Raw genomic sequence first — 24,693 nt, 5'->3', positions numbered from 1 at the left:
TGATAATTGTAGCATAAAGCAGCACGGTGTTTTAGTGTTTAGTGCTTAGCACGTCTGCCTCGCAGTTCTGAGATTTGGTGTTGAATCTCAGCTCTTGTGTGGAGTTTGCGCGTCTTCCCATGCTTGCATTTTCTTCTGTTTTACTCAGGCTGTGGAGTTAAAACCCCGAGCTTTGGTTTAATGACTCAACTTGCACAGCTAAACAGGAGTGCCGCAAAGCGGAACGTATGTGGGGAAAAAAAGACAAGCTGCCGGTCTGTTATGAAATCTGGAAAGACTGCCGACATAACGACCAGATCACAGTTAAAGAGGCCAAAAGAGAAGCAGTTTCCTTGACACTTGACATTTTAGAGGATTTGGTAAGCTATCTGGCTTCCATTGCTATGCCGATCACGTCACAAAAGCCGCTTTCTCATTTAGGCCACTTTTGTCTTGTCTGGAGGAAATCAAGGCCTGAATGCCACTGAATTCCTTGAATTTCAATGAAAAGAAAACAGAAGTTAGGTGTTTGCTCCCAGTGGTCTATGCCCCCCTGGCTTCTTACTTAAAGCCTTGAACGTGGGTCTTAAACTGGATTATGATCTCAAATTGGACCAGCAAATTGGTGCTATTGTTAGATCCAGCTTTTTTTTCATCTTAGGCAGCTAGCTAAGGTAAACTATCTCTCCTTTCTCATCAGCACAGTAATTTATGCCTTCATCAAATCTCGGTTGGACTTCTGTAATGCACTTCATTTTTGAGTCGGCCAATCCTCCATCAAGCGTCTCCAGTTGGTCCAAAATGCTGCTGCTCGCCTCTTGACTGGTTGAGTTGAGGCCTCTTCCCACATCCCAAAAACATGCATGTTAGCTACATTGAATGCACCCTTAAAGACAATCAAATAATTTTCACTTATGGAGGCAGCACTTCGTTCATGGCACTGTCACATGAATAACACCATCACTAAGCTTTCACTGAGCAATCAAGTATGTGGTACCTATCAGAAGCTAAATTTTACATATGACTGTTTACTACCACTCAGTTTAAGGTTATTGTCAAACGAAACATGAAACAAGACAATGTAACATTGTGTATTTAATAGAAGCACACGCTTTCATCTACATGAATGCTAACATGCAGTAGGAAATTCAATAGGCACACAGGCAAACAATTAGCATCCACGGTATGTGGCGATAACACCACCGCCTTTAAGCAACGGATCAGTACACAAATTGTGCTGCAACACTTGTGGACAGATAATATAACACTACTCACAGGCATTTATTCTTTATCCTCTGCGAAGAATGTCTAATATTTACAGCGGTACTGCCACCTGACCACCTTGAGTGATATGGGAAATTGTCTCCAGCTCGTAATTGCTTTAATTGTATTCCTTGCAGAGGGAACCCCACAGCTGTGAGGCTTCATTTTCCCTTGCCAGTTCCTCCATTAGTGTGAAAAGGGAAAGGTAAGACGTCTGTTTACATTTCCTGCCAAAATAAGCTGAGTGTCGGCAAGCGTGTTACAAAGTGGACGCGGCGACGCTGCCTTGCAGGGTTTATTTGCACAAGTCAAAACGGTGACACATAGTTTGATTTGATTTGTTTGAAAAAAAAAAGAAAAAAAGCCGTGAATGACCGGTGGCCTTCATTGACCCGAGGGGGCCCCTGACCCAACCAATCCGCCCGTATGGCTCAAGTTTCCACGTCCAAAGTCCTCAATACGCTGCAAAAATAACAAAGTGATGAAACACATCCTGAAAGCACGCTGTCAGAAATGGAGGTTGAACAGGAGTCAAGAAATGTCCCTCAAGGTACAATCTGCATTCATTTGGCGTATAAAGACCAATTACTGTACTCCAAGGTAGCCGTTTGTAGCTTTTCCTGGGCCAACAAAAGCGCAGGTATGTTCCCGAGCTGGGACAGTCAAGTGTCAAGGATACAAAATTCCACCTGCGATAAGGCGTTAGCCCTAAAGTTAGAGGTGGGGAACCAAGGGCCCTGGTAGGAAAGTGGTTTCCCAACACTGCTCTAAAAATCCAATGTCATTAATGAGTATTAGCTATTTCAAGAGCAGTCACCGAGGATGTTGTGGTACATCCGCCTGATTTGTGTGCGGGCAGCGTGGGTTCGGTTCCATGTCTGCCCTGCGACTGGCTCGTAGTCAGCTGGGATAGGCTCCAGCACCCCCGCGACCCTGTACAGGATAAGCGGTGTGGATAATGACGTGACATTTAAAGAGCTTTAAATAAGAATTTGGATTGTTTCTAACCAGGCTTATTTTAGTTGACGAAAACTGATGAAGTCTAACCTAATAACTAAAAGTAAAATTGATAAAACTTTTTCAGAAATTTCTTTTTGAAGACAGTTGATCTATGTGAACAGCATGATGAAGAAGTGTTTCAATCCTAATTCGAAGGCCAGACTCGACTGATTTATGCATGGTTCTGCAATTTGCTTCCTCAGCAGAAATTACATTTCCGGGTATTAGATCCAGCCCTACCCTTATATTCAGTTTTACAATAAACAAAGAATAGTTGCAAAGGTAAATTTAAAAGTTTATCGGAGGTCAAATTAAGTTCACCTGAAAAGGGTACCGTGAATTTTTGGTTTATTTTGAAGATTCAGCCAAAAATGAAATATCTGTAACTTTTTGTGCGTAGCAGATGATGTTGTCCTCTGTGACCCAGCAGGCGGGAGAAAGCGGGTAGGAGGGAGGTCCGTTCAGAACAAAATGGTGTGTTTTCTCATTGGGATAAATATTGAGGGAGCAGAAATAAACTTATGGAAGAAAGGCTGGATTTTTTTTGCTAAACTGCCGGCCTCTCTGTTGCGCTGCCAAGGGCCTGTGCGTCACTTGATCCATTGTTTAGCGGACGGAGGTCTCGCTAAGCAAGCGGCGGCCTCCGCGCTCCAGCTGCAGCCCCTGCAACTGTTTATGTTTGCAAGGCCCTTCGCCTTGAAGTGGGCCTACACAAGCAAAGCTGAGCCATATGTGAGCTGCGGCCTGATGGAGAACTTTTGCTTTAGCCTCCTTTCTTTTTTTAGGAATCCACCCTCCTCTCATCATTAGCTCCTCATCCTTTTTCCGCCACCATCTTGTCTTCACAGTGTGGTGTTTAGGAGAAGGTGGAGGACTGGAATTATCTTAGATGTGACCACAAAGAATTGCTTCGATTGCTCCTCTTGCTGCACGAACACACATTTTTACCTTTTCAATTAGTAGTTAGAGTGGAAGCTTTGAAGCTGCATGCCTCTAAAGTGATCTGATTTGGAACTTTGTAGAAAAATATACACGGAACCCCCACTAGTTTGTGAGATACTATTCACGAGTACGCCGGTGTTTTTAGTGGAACATAAATAACTACTAATGGCCGGAAAATGCATGTATTCGCATATTTTTCTGCCCTTTTTGCAATGCCTTAAGATGGTACCTCAACGCCCCTGCACCTTCTAAAGTCTGTATCTCATTGAACAGTGAATGCTTGCGAGTGCGCGCATTGTGAATATTGTTTTTTCATCAGGGTTTGTTAAAGTTTGTAAAAGGTTGTATAGATGTTCGCCGGATGTGCACGGTAGTCGCAAACAGTTGTTCATGTCGCCATCAAATTTTGAACTTGTTAGAAATTTTAATTTAAAAACGTTTTACTATTACTTATGCTACTATTTATTTTTGCTTTTACACTCTGTTACGGTTTGTCAGAGACGTGTCACATAACTGTTTCCCCAAAGCCTACGTAACTGCAAGTGACCTTAAATTTGACTCAATTTGACCAATCAAACAAGAAGGCAGTCACATGACAACACGCAGTCGCTGCGCAGCCTCATACAGGAGTAGAGTTTTAAAATTTCCTTTTTCATGGAAAACAGCAGAAATCTATATTTACAGGCTCCAGCTCACGAGCCACTTGGAACTTGAAAAACATACAAGCGGCTGTCTCTTTCATGCATGCGCTGTGGAATAAAACAAAGAGGTCATCCACAGCACGTGAATTCAGATCGCAGTTTGTCTGACCCAATCGAGCCCTTTTGAGCTCTCTGTTCCTTGCCTTTGAAAGGCGTGTCCCCCCTTTCAAAAGGAGGCAGCAGAAAACGCTAACTGCAATGTATGTATGCAAAGTACTGAAAATAAATCAGCATCAAAAATATGTTTAAGGACACATGAATCCATCTTTGATTAAAATTAGCTGTTGACCAAAGTAAGTCATTGCTACCTATTAATTTATCATGACCCTTAATCATTCTAATTATTGAATTAATTAATCCGAGCTAGGGTCTTGTGGCCTATGGGGACACACCTGGATATTACTATTCTCTCTGACCAAGATTTAATTCCCAATCCCCATGTCCTAAATTAGCAATGTTACCCACAGAACCATCCAGCCACTACCAATATTTTCTAAGAATGTTGACGTCAGTAAAAATTTAATTTACTTCATTTTCAGTACACCATCTGCTAGGTCAAAAGTAATTAAGTAAACAAATCTGCTCAAAAAGTAACCAAATCTGTAAAAAAAAAAACCACACAGATACTGAGTATATGGTGAGTGGTTTTGGAAAACAACCCAGCATTTTTTTTGTGTGAAGTAATATTGTTGGACAATATTTGAATTAACATATTATTATAGCATATTTTATATCGTTTTTTTCTTTGATTCATGTGCTATTAAAAAAATTATTACTTATTTATACTATTTGTAGGACTGCTTTTTATCCAAAGTGACATTCCTCTTACTTGAGTATCATTTTTGGCTACTCTATCCACCTCTGTTAAGGAATTCTACTTTTCAGTTTTTTGTTTTTTTTTGAGTGGGGGGGGGTTAAAATGTTTTTCGCTAAAAGGTTTTATGCTTGTGACAGCTGGGTTGAGAGAAGATTGTGTCGATAATGATAGCAGATAGCGTCCTTAACAATGACTTCCATGTCTTAATTCTTGGCTCGTACCTTGAAAATGGCTGCTGACCTCGTCTCCTGGGTGGGCTGCTGCTGCTGTGTGCTTGTGTTGGATCATCTTTGGACCGTTGTGTTTACTGAGACAACAAGCGAGGCGCGTCTCGGGAGGGCCGAGGCGTCATACAGGCAGCATCCTCAAAGACACTAGCTTCTCCTCCCCATTTTCACCCTCCCTTTGTCCAGCCTGCCTTCGGCACTCCCAGCACGCGCACGCTCCATCACTCCTGTGGAGACTGTCCTCCAGCATGACCACCCACAGACTTTGCGACATGAAAAAAACTTTCCCTTGACTCCCGCTCTTTTTTTGTAGTTCTCTCTTAAGGAGATCATACATCTGCAATCCTCAACCTTTGTTTTGCACCACCAGGGGTCAACCGGAGGTTCTGTTTATATTGCTCTAGAATCACACGGACAAGAAAATCCAATGTCATGCACAATACAGAATTGATCAAGAATATATACAGTGACCAGGGACATGCAAAGAGGGGTGGGGGGAACTACTAGGTGTCGTTTTCCTTTTACTAAAAGTGGGTTGCGCTGACAGCAGGAAGTATTTTTCCAAGCTCCCGCCTCCGGTCTACTTTGGAAACACTTGGCAACAATCGGTGTATACCTGGAAGTGTCTGCTTGTCATTTGTGTTTGTAAGATCACGTGTGATCATGCAAATGCTCTGCCTCAGTGGACAGGATTCTTGACCTGTTGGTAGAACAGAATCTCTCAGAGAAGACCAAAACTGTTGAAGACCTGATTATGTGCGGGGTCTGTCACAGATTAAAAAATCTTTTACGATTTGTTCCAGGCCTTAGTTGCTGAGTGTGTCAGTCACTCAAGATAAATAAATGCTTCACTAAGATAGATGACTACTGTCAGAAAAATAATGGTTGTAGATGTAGTTCTCAGTTAATGGACAGGTATTTCCCAAATTTTAGCAGACATTTTAACTCACAAAAATCTCATATCACACCAACAAACAAAAATATCATACTAAAATGAGGATGTGCAGTGACTGTTCTGCCTGCATAGTTAGTTGAAAAAAGATTGATTAAATAATCATTTGGAATCAATCAAGCAAAATTGAATAACTTCCAGCAGCATATCTGCAGATTGTAAATTTGAATGCTATCCATGCACAATATTGTGTGTCCATTTTTATGTTGTGGGGCATCCCTCCATCCATGTTCTGTCATCGCTAGTGTCGCCACTCATTCCCAGAGCACATATAAACACAATAATTTACACAATTTTGTAATCTTCAGTGAACCTAATATGCATATTTTTGGAATGTGGGAGAAAACCCAAGCAAGCATAGGTGAAAATTCTGATATTAGAACCCCTAACTTCGGAACTGTGAGACAGACGTGCTAACCTCAAGGGCAGGCCCACCTTGCTGTCCTTTTCTGACATATGTTGCATTGTGCAGTTCCAGTAATGTTTAATATTAGTCCTAAAATCCCTTTGTACAAATGAAGGGCCATGGCCAGGTGGCCGGGGAAACCTTGTACGATATATACATTATTGTGTGATTGAAGCTGTTCTATTTGGCTAAAAAGGGAAAGTGGCGTGCTATGATCAAAGTGCTATGAGAGCTGGTTTTGAAAACATCGTAAATTACAAAGTGGCACAAAGTCGTGGCATCACTAAATTACAGAGCACCCGATGAAAATCCCCTCCCACTTTGGGTTTCAGAGGGGTAAACAAATTTGAATTCCAGCCACACACACACACACACACCTGGAAATTCCCACATAAGTGTCGCATTAAACTAAAGTATAGGCAGTAACTTTGCCCAACTAACTCTTCTTTTATAGATGATTATTTTATATTTCCTCCACCAACATACCTGCACAATCTGTGCAAGCTTATGAATCTATGACATTTTTTTTTCTTCAACTTTATTGAGCCAGCATGTTACATTAGAAAAATCTCACGGCAAACGAACAAACAGAATTATCTCGAAAGTGAACATACAATGCTGAAATTATCATCTTGTTGAGAAATCTGGGCCTGTTAGTTGAACAAGTTTATTTTGCCAGTCAATATGTTTCTGCTAGCACCCCCCCCCCAAAAAAAAAATTAAAAATCAGACCAATAGTTACTGTATACATGTTTTATAAAAATTGTTCAACAAAATAACAATGGTCTGGCGTAGTTAGAAACACATCCACTTTGAATATTAAGAGCTAATTCTACATCAGTTGCTTTGCTGCAAGTGAAAAAAAAATCAGCCACATGAAGTACGTGGTAATCAATGAAAGTAACACACCACAGTAAAATAAAACCAGCATAAAATAAAGTGTGAAATGAAATTGCTCTCTTACAGTATCAATACTGAGTGGCATTATTTCAGTAAGCTTTTTATTTTTATTGCTGCTCACCAATTCAACACCGTGCGAGCAAATGTGCATGAAGCCATGACAATGTTTTTCTTGTCTTCAACAACCAAAAGCAAATCTAAAATTCTTCTCGTAAATGGTCTCAGACTTGAAATATTCCAGAGAAACTCTGTCCTGATCTACAACTGGTATCATCCAAAGCCTTGCCTTTTTGCAACCTCTACTGGCCTCACTAAATACTACACTGCTCTTTACAAATTCATACATTCAAATATACAATACAATGCAACTTTATTGATATCGCGCATTTCAACACAAACCCAAAACTATTTGACCGTGGGATGTGTGGTATTTTTCTATCCCCTTCACTAACTTTCCTTTGCAACTCCAACTGCACGCACTTCCTACATTCCAACTTCATTGAAAGTACAAGATAGTCCAACTCTTTCTCTTTAGTGTACAGGTACTTATGGTACACGTGTTACAAGTGAAACCCAAATTTTCCAATGTCTCAAAAGTCAAACAAAACTTGGGACTTTGAAACCATGTGTGACTTACATGCAATTGAAATTGAATACAAGAATCCACGGATACTTGTGGTTCACTAATCATAAATTCAGTGATTTAGTTTTCTCCATACAACTCTTCAAAGTGCCTTTTCTGAAACTTTCGCAAGACACTGCCTAAACCCTGTCAAATAAGAACGTCAAGCACGTATATAGAAGTGAAACATCTTTAACTTTGCATGTTGGGGAGACAATCTTCACCGCATGTGCACTTCCAGTGCATTAAAAAAAAGTTGATACATATCTCAATGTATTTCGAAGTGGAACAATCCAGTTCAATGCAATACACTGACATCTTTTAAATCAAAACACGATTTTACGGTTCAAACTGTTTTTTGTTACAGTCCTAATATTGATTGACAAAAACGAAAACAAAAGACATTTACGCTTGAAAAAAAAAAGGTGGCTTAACACAACATTAGCAATACACTGTGGGGTGAAGCCCCACACATGTACAGTTCAGCATTCACAAATGCATCGATTATGTGCTGTATTTGCGTTCGGGTATTGCTTTGGCACCATCTTGTGGTATCTATAGGCAATAACAATGCATCTGTTGCTTTTGTATTTTCATTATTCAGGGGATGAATGCATTTGCTAGAATTGTTTTATTCAGTTTATATGAGTTCCAGGGCCTAAAACCAGACAAAAAAATGGGAATCGTGCGTCACGTAGGGCATCCTGCGTTAAAACTGTGCCAAATAAATCATGAGACTTGTTGTGCTGATTCCTGATGGGACAATCTGGAAGTTGCAACAATTTAACATGATATATAGTTAGAAGACATATTTTCAAATCAAGCAACATGACTGATTTTGGACACTCGTCTGTTAGTGTACATGATGGAACACGAAGAACTTTGCACTGTTATTGCACTCCTCATCCTTTAAGCTTCCCTGATTACAGAACTGGGTCTCTTTTCTGCTTGTTTTCTCTCCACATACTCCTTTAGACCTTGTAGCATAAACTCTGTGTGGAGAATCTTGAGCGGGATAGAGAGTAGTATCCAGCCCTGTGTGTGCAGATCCGCAATAGACATTAGTCTCATGTTTATTACATCCAGAATGTATTCACAGCGCTTCACTTTTGCCCCAATTTGCTATGTTACAGCCTTATTCTTATTATGGAACGAGTTTCCAGCAACAACTAATGACCCAAAGCACAAAAAGAGTGGCTTCAAAATGGCCATCTACCGAAGTTCCTCATCCAACCTGATGGAGTTTGTGAAATGCAGCAAAGAGGAATGGGCCACATTTGCCTAAGAAAGGTCAGCCAAGCCTCTTGCATCATAGTCCAAAAGTTTTGAGGCTGTAATTACTGCCAAAACTAATTCTATATTTATTTTATATAGAATACATTTACACACAAAAAAATTAAAAACAAAATGCTTTTCATGCTGTCATTGTTTGGCTACAGTATCTAGAATGCTAGTTATCTAGCTTGCCACATAGTGACCTTTAGCTAGATAGCTAGATTAGTTAGATTATCTTTTTTATGAGTAAAAAAAAAAGGAAAGCAATTTGTTCCATTTTGGAATGAGGCTATAAGATAACAAGGCGTGGACAAAGTAAAACGCTGTGTAATAATTCGTAACTGAGTCTTCCTTACCAATAACATGTGACAGATGCTGCCGTATGTTTTGTCCCCAGCTCTGATATACTTCAGCGAGCTCGTCACAAAGTCTTGTGGGGACAGCATGGTCACATTCGTTTGCTGGTAGCCCACCATGCGAGTGGAGACCCCGAACGGTGTGACTGCCTGTGAAAGCAAGAAATAAGGTAAAAGTCATGCCTTTCCATTTTGTGTGGATCTTTTTTTGAGAGCCATGATAAATTGGCAAGTTCAGTTTATTATTAGACATGTTTTGGGACAGTGCGGCATGGTGGACGACTGGTTAGCTGGATGGCCTCACAGTTCGGAGGTGCGCGGTTCGATTCTGGCTCGGCCTTCCTGTGTAGAGTGTAGAGTCCATGTGTGGGTTTTCTCCGGGTATTCTGGTTTCCTCCACCATTCCAAAAACGTTCCAAATTTCCCCCAGGTGTGAGTGTGAGCGTGAATGGTTGTTTGTCTACGTGTGCCCTGCAATTGGCTGGCAACCATGTTCAGGGTGCACCCAGCCTACTGCCTGAAGAGAGCTGGGAGAGGCTCCAGTGCCCCCCGGGGACCCTGTGAGGAGAAGCGCCTTAGATAATAGCTGGATGGATGTTTTGGGGCGGTGGTTGGCATGTCTGTCTCATGCTTCTGAGGTTTTGGGTATGGTGTTGGTGCCCTCACTACCTTGTGTATCCCACCCGAAGTCAGCTGGAATTGGCCCCAGCTCACCCATGTCACTCCTGTGTGTTCTTCCATTGCTTGTTTGGGCTTTCGTCAAGCTTCTTCTCATCTTCCAAAATCATGCATGTTAAGTTCATTGAACACTCCAAATTGCCCATAGGTATGAATGTGAGCACAACTTTTTGTTTGTCTTTCTATGCCCCATGATTAGCTGGCGACCAGTCAAGGATGCCTCTCGCCCAGGTTCTCTTTATTTTCACAATTGTGTGACAGGATCTGCTGCTGCCCCCTCCTTCTTTAAAGAGTTTTGATAAACCCAGTACCTGTATAATAATGCCTTTATCTTTATATTCTGCATGAAGACCTTGAGAGAATCTCTCCACAAATATCTGAAAGAGTGATACACGCAGGTTAATTCGAGTATAGAAGCCAAAGAGAGGTTGTAGAACCGTTGCTCAATACTCACTTTGGATGCAGCGTACAGCGAGTACATAGGGAATGGAATGCAGGCAATTCCGGACGCCACGTTTACTATCACCCCTTTTCTCCTGCATACCATACACACAAACGCACACCCATGCACACACACACACACAATCTTAGGAAAAAGCCTGATTTATTCTGTTCTTGGCCACATCATTAGTTGCACTGCACCTGCACTGTTCGAACCTTCATGGAGACGCGAGCGAACTTTGATTTTAGGACCCTCTATTTTAGCCAATATGATCGCTCACTCACACACTTATTGTTAGTGCTGCACTAACATTGTCCACTCCGCGTAGAAAAAATGAAAGGATGCCAGACCCCACTGACATTTTTCATCATTTATCAAGCAATTATATATTGTTTATATATTACTTGATTGGGAAAATGAAAGCCAACCACAACTGGGCATTTTTTTCTTCATCATTGGAATGGATTCTATAATATTGTGCAGGTGTACCTAATGAAGTGGCCTGTGCATAGTTAAACACCAGTTGTTGTCAACTACTGCAAGTATCCATTATAGTTGAATAATTTGTTACATCAAATGAAGGAAACCTGTTTTCCATGCCTGGAAGGATTATTTTGCACATCTGTTGCAAAAAAAAAAGAAGAAGAAGAGAGAGAGAGAACGATATTTTAGGGCAATGCAAAGTATTTTTGTTTTAAAATAAAAAAAATAATAATAAATGAAAAACAGAAAGTTGAACTTCCAAAGTCAAACGCTGTGAAGCTCGTTGACTTCTAAGTTAATGTTTTCAAATAATTTTTCTGCAGGAAAAAAAAAGGAAAATGTGAAGTGATTCCAGGCTCAAACCTTTGCATTATTGAAATGGTATTAACTTTGTAAAGCTCAATTATTTACTTTAATATAAGTGCAAATTGAAGCGGCTCATTGTATAATACTAATTCAAACTAAAATAAATTAAAAACACTCATCCTTCAAAGACCCTTGACAGGGAACAGGACAGTGTTTGAATGTAATGCTGTCATCTACAGTCATGCCGTTCCGCAAATATTGTCGTGATTAATAAATAATATAGAATGTAAAATTTAGTGTGGTCTATGTTGGCGTCTACTTGATCAAATGTATTTGTGTATTCCAGTGCATCCATGCAGTTTTCATGGTACTTCACTTTTCCACACTTTATAATGTTAGAGCTTTACTCTGAAATGGAAATTTGGGGATTTATTTTTTGCAAAATATCTTAAAAATGACAAATCACAAAAGTGTTCACAGCATGTGCTTAAAGCTTTGTTCATGCGCCTTTTGCAAATTTCTCTTTTGTCCATATTGTCAGAATTTGGAGGGGAAAAAAACATGCATTTCCTTTTGGAATAGATATGAAAGATTTACTTGTTTGCAAAATAAATGCTGGGAATACTTGCTGGATGCACTGTAATCTGTTTTTAGACTTGATTTTTCCGGGCAATTTTTTTTTCCTGAAGATTGTGTGTAACTCCTAATTGGATCCCTTTTCTGACATTTGACTCTGGAGGTTCTACTGTGAATACACGTTCTTACCTTCACCATGGTTTTCACATTACAATTTATCACCCTCGTGATTGTCTGAAAGGGAAGATAACAAACATTGTGATCATCTAATCTTCGAGAAGAAAATACTCTGCAATGCTTAAATACGAGGCTGCTCTTGCGTGAGATTATCAGTTTGGAACGATCTTTCAAGATAAGCAAGTACTCACATTTTATGCTGGAGTAGAAGTATAGATACCATGCTTGTACAAAAAATGAATTACTATTTCAACTCCTGCAATTAAATAAACTTCCATCAATTTTCAAATGTAGGGTGTGTCAGTAAATCTAAATCCATAGAGATACCTAAAAAATCTATTATGGTACCAACCACTTCACCTTAAAAGTTTCCAAACGCCTGTCTCATAAAGCTCTGGGCCACCACTAACCTGGTCCAGATCGTCATCTTCAAGGAATCTGTGCGGGACTACACTGGGCACCATGCCTACATTGTTAACTGGCACACAATGCAAAAACATTCAGCTTTGATGGATTCCATTTGATAATGATTTCCACTCATTGTGTAGTTGGCTTGAGCAAGCAAATAATGATGATGATGATGATGATGGCTGAGGAAGTAGTACCTAATACACCAATGTCCAAGTTCTTTAGCTGCTCCTCAATGTCAGTGAAGATGTTGTCCTTGGTGAAGTCTACCACAACTACTTTAACTAGCCGACGTGTACTCTCGCCTGTACATGAACACACGGCATTGAAACGACACAAGGCAATATAAAAATGATGGATAACGTAAATAAAATATTGTAAGACTTACTTATTTCCTTGGCCACCTTGTCCAAAGTGCCTTTGGTTCTGCTCATGATAACCACGTTCATTCCTTGTTCAGCCAGCTGACCATGGTACAAAAGAGGACTGATAAAAAATAATGCGCTACTACTTTCCTATTAAGATCATCTTGGGTGTTTCAGAAATAGTGTAGTTTTCAATGAATAGCTGGGCATAGGGTTCACAAAAAACACAAATTGAAATTAACTTGTGAAAAGTTGGGGAAAAATATGCATATACTGTAGTTTTTGGGTCCAGGGATCCATTACATGTTTCATTTTTTTTTTCGCAGACCACATCCATTTGTACTCCAGCCATTAGGATTTAAAAGCTGATTCATTTAATTAGTTCAATGTAGTGTTATGAGAATAAAGTTGTATATTCTTAAAATAAAGTCATAAAATTATGATGTTCAAGTAAAAGTTGAAGTTATACAAGTATTAGGTTTTTAATTCATAAAAAAAATAAATAAAGAGTGTCTTGAGATATATTTCAGTGTACTATCTATACTTTTGTGACATTTTTGTTTGATTCTGTGCCATGAAGCAGCACGATGGGCGACCGGTTAGAATGTTAGAATATTATTGAGGTGGAATTATGAGGGGGAAAATTGTCTATTTTTGCAGACCGTTATTTTGTTACTTAAGTTTTTGAATTCTTAATGTGCTCGAACAGTAGTTCTCAAATGGGGGTACCAGTACTCCTGGGGGGACTTGAAGGAACTCCAGGGGATACGCAAGATTTTAAATAAAACAAACAAACATGGAAAAATCCTTAAAAAAGAATTCTTGAATGAAAATATAAGGTCATAAAATGAATTTTATGTTCAGTTGGTTATTCAATATCATTATTTAGAAAACCTAGATTCCCCCCATCCTAGAATAATTCGAGCCAAGTTGTCCCGTGCCACCTCTCTGTTACCTGTCAATCACTTGAAGAGAGAGTTAAGGGGTACTTGGCTGAAAAAAAAAACAACGTTTCACCAGGTACATCACTGAACCACTGTGCTAGAACACACTTTGTTTCTTCGGTCACAAGATGTCCTGATCCAGGAGATGTTTTTCTTTTTTTTTTAATGATCAATTATTGCTTAATTGCTGTGATTTAATTTCCTTTGTGTTTCCCAACCCTCGTGTAACATTTTTTTGCATCAGCATTGTGCCTCTGGAGCGTCATAAAAGTTATCTCCAATCCAAACTTGAATAATGACTTACCGCAAAGGCGTATTGTCTTCCTATGCCCTCTGAAGCACCGGTGACCACTGAAATAGCAACACAAACGATGAGTTGACTCAGCATTTCCTCTGTTCTAACTGCAAGGATTGCATCTTACAAGGATACATTGTTAATCAACATGATGTCAAAGACAAGCCTTGTGTTTACTGATTCATCGTGTTTGAGTAACGTGCTGTACTCACAGCATGTTCCTCTGATAAAGAACGTGCTGAGAACGTGTCCAACTTGCCACTACTCTCTCATCTCTTTAGGCCCTGAATACTCAGATAACACATTTCAGTTTGAGCAAGCAAAGAGAGATTGGAGGGACTCTTATAGGGGGTTTTAATCAGATGGGACATATTGGAACTGTTATAATAAAAGAGTGGGACAGCTATGTAAGTGAAAATGAATTGATTTTGATGAGCATGAATGTAGTAATATTTTCTTAATTAAAAGGAAAAAGCTAGAGCTGCATCTCTAAAACGGCGAAACATGAAGAATGGTGATTCTCAAAGTGTGGTATATTTTACGCTTACACTGGTGGTACGAAGGGCTCTCTTTGGTGGTATTTGGAATCATCATTGAATATTGTCACACTCACAACACTCCAGTTGTATTCCAACGGAACTTCTGTAATTTACGATGTCTGGGAGACCTTAAAGGGAACCAATCCAGTGTGATTTGTCATTGGTGTGGGAGTCAACTGGTGGCGGCAGAGGAGCGGATTTGAGCTCATATGCACAAAGCGGAATTGTGGCATATTTCCAGATATGAATAAATGTTTTTCCCACTTTTGGTATGCATGAACGTGATATAAAGTCAAACTGTGGTATAGATATGCCAACTGTTTCTGATTGTTCATTATTTGTTACAGAACTCTGTGAATACGACTTTGTTATGGGCGGTATTCTGGAGATTTAAAAAATAAAATAATTGATGGGTCACACTGCCCAAAAAGGGTGAAAACTAGCAAAAATACTGGGTGGATTATTTCGATTTACAGTTTGTTTGACATCAGGCCACTTCCGGATGCGTAATCCGTCCTTGCAGAAGCTAGCAGGCAAGTCGAAAGTTAGCTAAATGCGAGCTAGCATTTTTAAGAGCTGTAGTTTTAAGATTTTAATATCAGCGGAGACAGACAACGGCAGCCTCACAAAGGAAAGCTTCATTCGCTGATTATTATTTCCATTGACAGGCAGACAACAATTGTGTGCTATGGACAACTTTGTCCATCATAGAATAATAAACACCATCACACAGCACTGTGTTGTGATGTCAGTTTCATGAGACTTTTGGGAATATGTCAATCAGCTGCAGGTCGGTGAATCATAACTAATGGGTAGTGACATTTTTAATCATTTGTTTTCCTTTCTCTTTGAAAATATATCTTATAATGAAAATGTTCATATTAATTTAAAAAAATATCTGCGTGTCTGTGCATGTGCATGCAAAGTAAATATATAATTTAAATATATATTTAATATATAATTTAAATATGTATATATATAATTTAAATATGTATATATCTATAATTTAAAGTGTATATATATATATATATAATTTAAAGTGTATATATATATATATATATACATATATACATATATATATATATATATATATATATATATATATATATATGTATATATATATATATATATATATATATATGTATATATGAATTAATTATTTATTTATTTATTTATAATATTCCTTTACTCTCGAAGCACTAATATTAATTTGTTCTAAACATTGCAGTTTCTTTTAAGACAGAATTCTAGGAGTCCAGAAATATCAGCGAAATATGTCCAGGGCATATTTTGTGGTTCACATGTATTTAATTCATCAGCATGTTTTGTGTTTTATTCATAGGACTTTTTTTTTCAAATGGATATGGGGGAAGTGTGTATGTGGGGGTTATTATCATTTTGCAAAAATCTTTGATATGACTATTGCACTTTGCAGATAAAATGCAAACAGAAGTGTATGACTGCAAAATGTCCAGAATATTAGCCCTTGAGTGCCACCTCATCCAAAAACCTACATGCTATCCATACGGTCTTGAGGGTGTCCCACAAGGCACATTTCTCGGTCCACATTTATTTACTTCATACACATTTTATGTTCATAATTGAATTATTTTTTTTAGAATGAATACCTAAGACTTTTCTACAGTGGTTATCATGACTCACATGAGAATTCATACTTTGAATACAAGATGAATCCAAAACCCAATCGTTGTACAGTAAATGTATTCAAAACAGGTCATTGTTCCAACTGAGTTCTGTCCAAATATTAGTTCATGACCACATTCTTTTATTGTTTCTGACTGATATCACGGCTCAGATAGCTTCCGGAGACATTGTACCTTGTTGTTAGTTTGTAATTATGTTGAGGAACTGTTGACCTATTACGTTCAGCGAGGCTGCTACAAAAATAATTAATCATTTTGACTGCTGGAGACATCAACTTGTGTTTGAGGCATATGATGAAAAGCATCTATACCTTTTTTTTTTTTTTTTTTTAAGAAATGTTCAAAACTGACAGAGGTGAGGTAGAGACAAGAGCAGTGATACTGTATGATAAGCGTGACCATTGCCCATTGCCCTTTGCTTTGGTCAAAGTGTACAAGACTCTTACTTTCCACAGGGTTACTGTTTAAACCCACCCAAAGTCTGTCGTGAGGAAATAAGGTCAACTTTAAAGGCAACTGTTGTGCCAGTTTCAGTATGAAAGTGATGGCTTGCTATCCAGTCTGCTCAATAGTGGGAATTAGTTTAACAACACTGACACTGCCGAGCAGCTCAAATGGGGAAAACGGTTCTGGGGTCACGAAAAAGTAATTCCGTTATGTATTAGATCTTAAGGATTGCAATTTTTCAAATAAAGTGATGACTTCCTGTTGGTTGAACATCCAGGAATTTGAATGGAAAATTCTGGACTTTTGGTGTGAGTTTGTTGACAGTTTGAGTTTGTGTCACTTGTAGCCACACTGCAGTAATCCACTGTTCCAGATTATTACATTTATCAAGATTGAACTGGATAACTAAGTCTTAGTTTGCGTATTAATACCATAGGTTACCAATTAGAACTATTTGAAATGAAAATCTAATTTCAGAAGTTGAACTGGTTCAATTAAAATATTTTGATCATGACCAAGATGATGTTCATGAATCCATATTCTGGTCATTTTTGGGCACAATTCAGTTGTTACAGTTAGTGCACTTGCAGTTTGATTACATTTGGTGTGGAGCTTACAGTGACGACATTGGTGAGAAGAAAAAAAATGTAAAATGTTGAATTTGTGAAGAGTGAACCACCAATGGGCGTGGGTTCACTGTCTATACAGTCTGTTTCCATACCGTTCATACGATGCAGGTGATAAATCATTCTTTTGCTTGTAAACACAGACACACATACAGCAGGCTTACCTGCCCACTCCCCCATGGACAAAAAGAAAGACTTTGGCAGCGGAAACCATCTTTTGGGATAGAGCATCCGAATACAAAGGAGCAGCTTTGCTCCATAGTAGATGACAACCACAGCACCAAGCGTAGTGAAAAACCATTCCATTAAGCTCTTCATGCTTGCCCGGCACCTGAGACACACTCTGCTGCTCCCACCACTGCTGCTTCAGCTGCGTTTGTGCTCCAGTCAGGACGTCGATGAGTGATCCAACCAAAATAAATATACACAGAAAATAGTGATCTTTGCCAGAGAGGACACTCCCTTCTATGGAACAACACACACTCTCTCAACCCCCCTCTGTCCAACAACTACTGAACATGTCGTATCTGTCAGTTGTCAGCCATTATACCTTAAGGCATGTGACTAACGTTGGAACGACTCGTTTGGCCGAGAGAGGCACAACTTGAAAAACTGCATTTGTCATACGGCACTGTGTGACTAAGACGTCATGTACAAAGGTTGGTTGCTCACAGTCCATCAAGGGTGGAGCTAAAATGTCAATGAACCCCAGTCTAAATGGCATCATTTTATGATGTAAAAAAATGAGACATGTTATGAGGCAGGTTTCAAGTTGTAGGAATGCACTATAGCTGATTTTGCTCAATTTTTTTATTTCGAACAAGACCCCAAGATACTCCACGGCTCCACTTGGGGCACGATCTCATCTCCCACCTAGAGAGGGTAATAAGTATTAGTAGTCTTCAAGCAACGCAAGCTTTTTTTTACGCTTATGTTGAGTTTTAGACTGTTCCATGTGCCAGAGTACTGCTGTGCCATCAGATCTCGTTATTTACATATACATATTTATGTACATATTATACAGACACGTCACGCCAGATCAGAATCAGAAATCCCTTTATTGTCATTGTACTCAAGTGTGCAACGAGATTAGAGAGCTCCCCTCTCCAGTGCAATACAACAATAATTCAGATAAATATATAAATTAGATAAATAAGAGAATAGTTAGTGCAATGGAAAATAATACTGAATAGGATATATAAAAACACATCACGTTGCTGTTCTGCAAGGTAAGGGTGGTCGTGTGTGTGTGTGAGAGTTTAGAATGGAGATGGCTCTTGGAAAGAAACTGTTTCTCAGTCTATTGGTCCTTGATTTGATGCACCTGTAGCGCCTGCCAGAGGGCATCAGGTCGAACAGGTGTGAGTTTGGGTGCGTATTGTCTTTGACGATATTGAGAGCCCTGCTGAGGCAGCGGGCGGTGTAGATGTCCGACAGTGAGGGGAGAGGGCAGCCAATAATCCTTTGCGCTGTTTTGACTGTCCTCTGGAGCCTCACTCTTTCCGCCTCAGTGCAGCCGCTGTACCAGGTGGAGACACAGTACGTCAGCAGGCTCTCGATGGACGAGTGGTAGAAGGCCAGCAGCAGCTTCCTGTCCAGGTTGAATTTCCTGAGATGCCACCTTACACACTCTTGCACGCCAACATTGACATATAGGTCTAAGCAAAACATTATTTTCTGTAAAGCTGTCAAACACTCTATTTACCCATTCGTCCATTATCTGAGCCACTTCTCCTCACAAGGGGCGCGGGGTGCTGGAGCCTATTCCAGCTGTCTTCGGGCAGTAGGCGGGGGACACCCTGAACTGGTTGCCAGCCAATCGCAGGGCACACAGAGACAAACAACCATCCGCGCTCACACTCACACTAGGGACAATTTAACTTACCATGTATATTCTTGGGATGTGGGGGGAAACCGGAGTACTCCTAGAAAACCCACGCAGGCAAGGGAAGAACATGCAAACTCCACACAGGAAGGCCGGCGTCGGAAACGAACCCGCCACCTCTGAACTGTGAAACCATCGTGCTGACCAGTCAGCCACAGTGCCGCCCACTCTATTTATTTCCTTATATTTTAATGTCTTAATGATAAACAACTCAACAGTAACATTTAATAACATAAAATGAGCTTGTATGATACAATAAAATCAAATTCAAACAAATCATTAATTGGCAAAAATATATATTTTTAGATATCCGTTCCCAAGTCCGCGGTGGGCACAAGTGCATCTCGGTGGGCGGGCTAAGCCCCTATGGCCCACACATGGGGACGGATCTGGTATGCGTAAACTCACAGATGATGGCTTGTTGACTCAAGAGGACAGCAAACTCATGTTTGGACCTCCACTTTATTTACCAGGGACTCCACATTTGACTTCATTCGTGACTCATCTGATAACCACGTTTGCTGATTTTGCAGATTGAGGATTTCCTACTGGCAGACTTTGTTTACTCTAATTTGCATATTCATATTGGGGCGTGGAAAAGGAGGAGTCTAGTACTCCCCGACTCCACTTCTGCCCAGCTCATGCCACAGGTGAAGATACTCGATGAGTTATTACGTTTTAAATACCATATATATTACATAGATGTGAGGCTTATACAGATTTACTTGGTTGTTTATTTTACATTTGAAGGGAGAGCAGGCACTGCAGAGAGCCTAATACTGAACACAAACAATGTACCCTTTACATTTTTTAATACAACACCTGTCTTATGTTACTTTTCTCGTTCAGACGTTTTGGCTTATGTGTGGCTGAAAGTAATACTTTCTGATGTTATGTTTCTTTTGGAAATTAAACGAATGGAGCGCTTGGATTTGCCACTTTTGATCAGACTGCCCATCTGTAGTGTTACTTGACGGTTGACGTCATCAATGTGCGCCGGGTTGTGTTGCTGGCGCCATTCTGACAAGCGTGTGTTCCCCCATCTCCCTACGAGAGTACCACAGAATACGGCTTTTCTGGTAATTTCCCCACTACTGAGTTTTCTCGTCTGCAGTCACTCTTTTAGGTGAGTCTCGTTGCATTTTTTTCTCAACTATATGCTGATTGCTCATCCCCGAGGATGAAGACGTTATCGGCGGCTAAACGTCCATTGCCCCAAGCTCGTTTGCTATTGAATAAGTTTAGCTCCCTCGCTAGCCTAAAAGTTAGCTATGTTGTTTCGCATATTGTGTGTGTTCTGGTCAAATATAATTTATTTCGTAACAACCGGCTGCCAAAGAGGCCCCACGAAATGCCTCTGCGAACAAGTCTCCGCTATGTGTAAATCATTACAGACGATCTGGTTTACCGAGAATCTTGCATCACACTCGGTCGCCTTTTTTAATTTGTGATGCTTTGTGCAGGAAAGACAAATGGTCGATTTTCGAGTGGTAGAGATGAGAAGTCCACGTTGCAGATAACTAAATGACATTGTTAGCAAGCTTAGATATTGTTTGTGTCATGACAAGCGGTGGTAATATTGCTTACTTTTATCAGCTGCACAACAATGTCACGTGCATGTATTAATGTCATGTAGGAAGAAAAAAAACAATGCAACCAGTGTGAAATGCATCTAACGGGGCAGGCAAGATAAGTGTTTATCAGTCAATAGAGTAGATTACTGGCTTTCTGACTTGGTTGAACTGGTTTGGACTTGGATGAACAGCTGGTCGTATATTATGTGATGCTGTTTTATAGGGTAGTCATTTTCAGGGGTTTACCTGGCTGAAATTGAGACACAAGATGTAAATCCTGATGATTTGGAGGCTAAAACACCCTGAAGTATTTACACACGTTATTGTTCTTTAAGATTTTTTTACATCATCATCCATCCTTATCCCATCCGCTTCTCCTCACGAGGGTCGCAGTAGCTGAACCCAAGTGTGTTTGGGCAGTAGGCGGCGTACACCTTGAACTGGTTGCCCGCCAATCGCTGGGCACAAAAAGGCGAACAACCTTCTGCGCTCACATTCACTCCTAGGGACACTTTGGAGTGTTCAGTCAACCTACCATGCATGTTTTTGGAATGTGGAAGGAAACCGGGGTACCTATGCGGGCACGGAGAAAACATGCAAACTCCACACAGGAAGGCCGCAGCCGGAATGAAACCCCGCTCCACTGAACCGTGAGGCGGACGTGCTGGCCAAGATCATTGTTTGATATTTTGTAAAAAAAAAAAAATGTTCACATACCGTTCTTAACATTCATGGAATAAAATCAACGACAGTTGCATTCAAACCTTTATAAAATAATCACAGCCCATGTACTTGCATAAATTATTCATCGGTTTCTTTTTCTATTGTTGAATTGTGGATTGGATAGCAATCATGTCATTTTAAGGCATGGGTCATGACTGTGTTGCTCACGGGCGATCCCCAAAGCTCACATGAGTAGCTGGTGAAAGCTGGATGATGTGCGAGTTGTCAATGTTTCTCACTTGATCTGGCTTGTGAAGAATGCCTTTATACTTTTTTTTTCTCCACTGTATTTCAATTCAGCAGTCGTAAAGATTTTTTCTTTGCCCTGCCAGTGCATCATATGACACAAATGCTCTAAATTACAACGGTGCCTAATACTGATCTACAAACTAATGCTAAAAATAATCTGCACAGCAAAACATGGAAACTTGTTGACAGCCTCTTTCCTTCACATTTTTGGAGTGGATTAAGTCTCAATGGAATCAATGACGAGAGGATATTTAAAGAAGCAGATCCCCAAACGCACAATCCTGAATCCCTGAAGATCAGTTAGATTAATTTCATTCCATCTTGTTGTCTTATAGTTATTTTTATCGTAAAATAAATTCTGAGCATCTTATGAACAGGCCCAATGTTTGCAACCGACATTCACATTTTTAATTAGAATGAATGCAATCAAGTGATCTTAGATTCAGTTTGCATTTTTCAAAAGTGTTATTTTTAATTAAAAAAACAAACAAAAATATTTAAACAAAAAATACATTCAAACTAATGGCAAGACTGTTAACCATACCTTCTCTGTTCTTTTGAAAAAATAAGATTATTTTAACATTTTGAAATAAAAATAGTTGTTAGTTATTCCATTAATTTAAAATTTATGTTATGAATATTATTGACATTTGCCACCCTCCATTTATTTCAGATAGGACTGCAAGCCCTCTTGCTAATGATCATGCCCAATTGTATCACCTTAATCCTTTATCCCTTCTTAATAGAACCCTTCAGTGGATTAATATTTAATGCACTCACACATGTGACAATTGTTGATGCTAAATGTGCTTGAATGCTTGTGCTGAATATCATTGCAGCAGATGTCTACTACTTCCAATGTCTACCACTGGTCTGGAGATGGCAGTGTTGCTCAATGCTAGCTCATCTACTGGCCAACCTTCACCAAATGGACCAAAGTATTGGAACAAGTTGCCATTATAATGTAGTCAAGTCCCCCCTTTATATCTAGGACATATTCCTCTTCACCATAGGAATATGTTATTTGTTCCCAAATGTCTGTGCTGAGAGCTCTTCTACATACACCAACCTTATCCAATGCTTATTTGGACCTTGCATTGTCAACTTGTCATGCTGGAACTGTAAAGGATCCAAGTCAAACTCTTCCCACATAGTTGGAAGCATAGCGTTGTCCATAATGTCGTGATAAGATGACACATTAAGATCTATGGGAACTAAACTGTGTAGTCCAGCTTATTAATTAAATGACGTGGAGGCCTGTTTCAGTACGCTGGTCCACACTTTGTGCTGGCCTGAGACTGTGCAGCCTGTTAATAATCATTAATATTAAACATCTGGAATGAACTCCCTGTCAACTGATAGTAACTGCAGATTCCTCACAAAATGAGGAAGCGGAATTAAACATCAACCCCTCCAGCATTAGTAACCTTCACAGGTTTTCACATGCTTCAAAAAGACATCCTCCATACTATTAGGAACTAAAGGCCCATTGTTGAAGATGGCCTCTCAAAATGAAGGTGACAGACTCATTGCCTTTTTAAGACAAGTGAGGGTGATTGTGGATCTGAGAGGCTTGAGCATAATTGAAAGCAGTAATCGAGACAATGACAATGCACTTGTTGAGCTTAATGGTTTGTGTTGCCTTAAATTGGGGGCAAAATATTTTGCAACTCAATTTGTTGAGTAACATGTTGACGTTGTTCAAAGTCATTCTAATTTCAAAACAATTTATCCCATAGGAAATTATGGAGAGGGAATTGTTTGTAGTTTCTTCCTGGCTAAAGTAATGGGGTTTCCATCCAAATGTTAAGACATTTTCAAGTGAATTTAGTGAAAACACGCAAAACAAAGATTTGCGGTTTGTAAGAACCTCAGGTCCAAATTGTGGCAGCGTTCACCGCATAACCGATAGGGCAAAGAAGATTGTTTATGTTATGAATACTTTCAGAGATAAGGAGACCACCGCGTCCGTCTCCGTCTGTTTGGGAACGCAGACACACTTACGATGGCCTCTTTTTTTTAATGACAGAAATGTTTCAATTTCTTCATCTCCCCCAAATGTATACCATTGTTTTGTTTTTTTGTGACTACAATGTGTACGTGTGATGTAATCCGCTCAAACATTCGACCGTAATTGTTTATCCGGAAACCTTGTTCCCATAGCCAGAATTCACATTTTTCCTCGATCGATGCGCTGAATAATCCACCCCTCAAAGTGTAAAAATTGCCTTTTTTACTAAATTGTATCGTTAAGTCCCTGTAGAAGAAAATTGAAAATTCATCCATCCGTTATCTTCTACGGCTTCTCCTCACAAGGGCCGCGGGGGGGGGTGCTGGAGCCTATCCCGGCTGTCATCGGGCAGTAGGCGGGGCACACCCTGAACTGGTTGCCAGCCAATCGCAGGGCACACAAAGACGAACAACCATCCGCGCTCACACTCACACCTCGGGACATTTGAGAGTGTCCGAACAACCTTCCATGCATGTTTATGGAATGTGGGAGGAAACCAGAGTACCTGGAAAATTCACGCAGGCACGGGGAAAACATACAAACATGAAATGAGGCTCCAAGATCGTGAAAAATAGAAACCTCCTCCCTGCTGTCGGACACTGTGGTCATCTTTACTGAATGTGTTGAAAACCTGCCCTGCTCGACTCTTACAAGTCAGTCGAATCCATTTGTACCGTATGTGTTCAAATGTCTTCAGTGTGAGCCACAGGTTGATTAAGGTATGCTGCTTTAGGCAATAAACTCTTACGTTTTCCTGAAGTGTCTCTTGTGTGGACCCACGCACAACACAAAAGCGAGTGAGATGGTGTCGTATTAGCGCTGACACCGCCTCATTCGGTTTTTCATCGTGTGGGCAGTGGAT

At 39.9% G+C, this 24,693-nt stretch overlaps 2 protein-coding genes across 2 annotated transcripts in view; one reads left to right on the top strand and one right to left on the bottom strand.

Annotated features, from left to right (window-relative positions):
* Positions 1-7,024: 7,024 nt before the first annotated feature.
* On the bottom strand, positions 7,025-17,984 carry hsd17b3 (hydroxysteroid (17-beta) dehydrogenase 3). Its single transcript, XM_088295051.1, has 11 exons — positions 17,554-17,984; positions 14,123-14,169; positions 12,898-12,973; positions 12,707-12,814; positions 12,512-12,579; positions 12,114-12,158; positions 11,147-11,181; positions 10,572-10,653; positions 10,429-10,494; positions 9,440-9,589; positions 7,025-8,843 (listed from the first exon to the last, which is right to left on the bottom strand). Exons 1-11 carry the CDS (start codon positions 17,705-17,707, stop codon positions 8,718-8,720), a joined length of 957 nt encoding a protein of 318 aa, XP_088151177.1. The 5' UTR covers positions 17,708-17,984; the 3' UTR covers positions 7,025-8,717.
* A 2,255-nt stretch (positions 17,985-20,239) lies between these two features.
* Positions 20,240-24,693, top strand: part of ipo11 (importin 11) — a 95,166-nt gene continuing 90,712 nt past the window's right edge. The window contains exon 1 of the mRNA XM_088295039.1: positions 20,240-20,400. The gene's annotated coding sequence lies outside the window, so the exon portion shown is untranslated. The remainder of the gene's footprint in view (positions 20,401-24,693) is intronic.

The sequence above is a fragment of the Idiotropiscis lumnitzeri genome, chromosome 1, assembly GCF_059441095.1.
Source record: "Idiotropiscis lumnitzeri isolate Australia: NSW breed Sydney's pygmy pipehorse chromosome 1, RoL_Ilum_1.0, whole genome shotgun sequence".
NCBI lineage: Eukaryota > Metazoa > Chordata > Actinopteri > Syngnathiformes > Syngnathidae > Idiotropiscis > Idiotropiscis lumnitzeri.
Note: the sequence above shows the minus strand (reverse complement) of the source record. Positions and strands in the feature narration are given on the sequence as shown.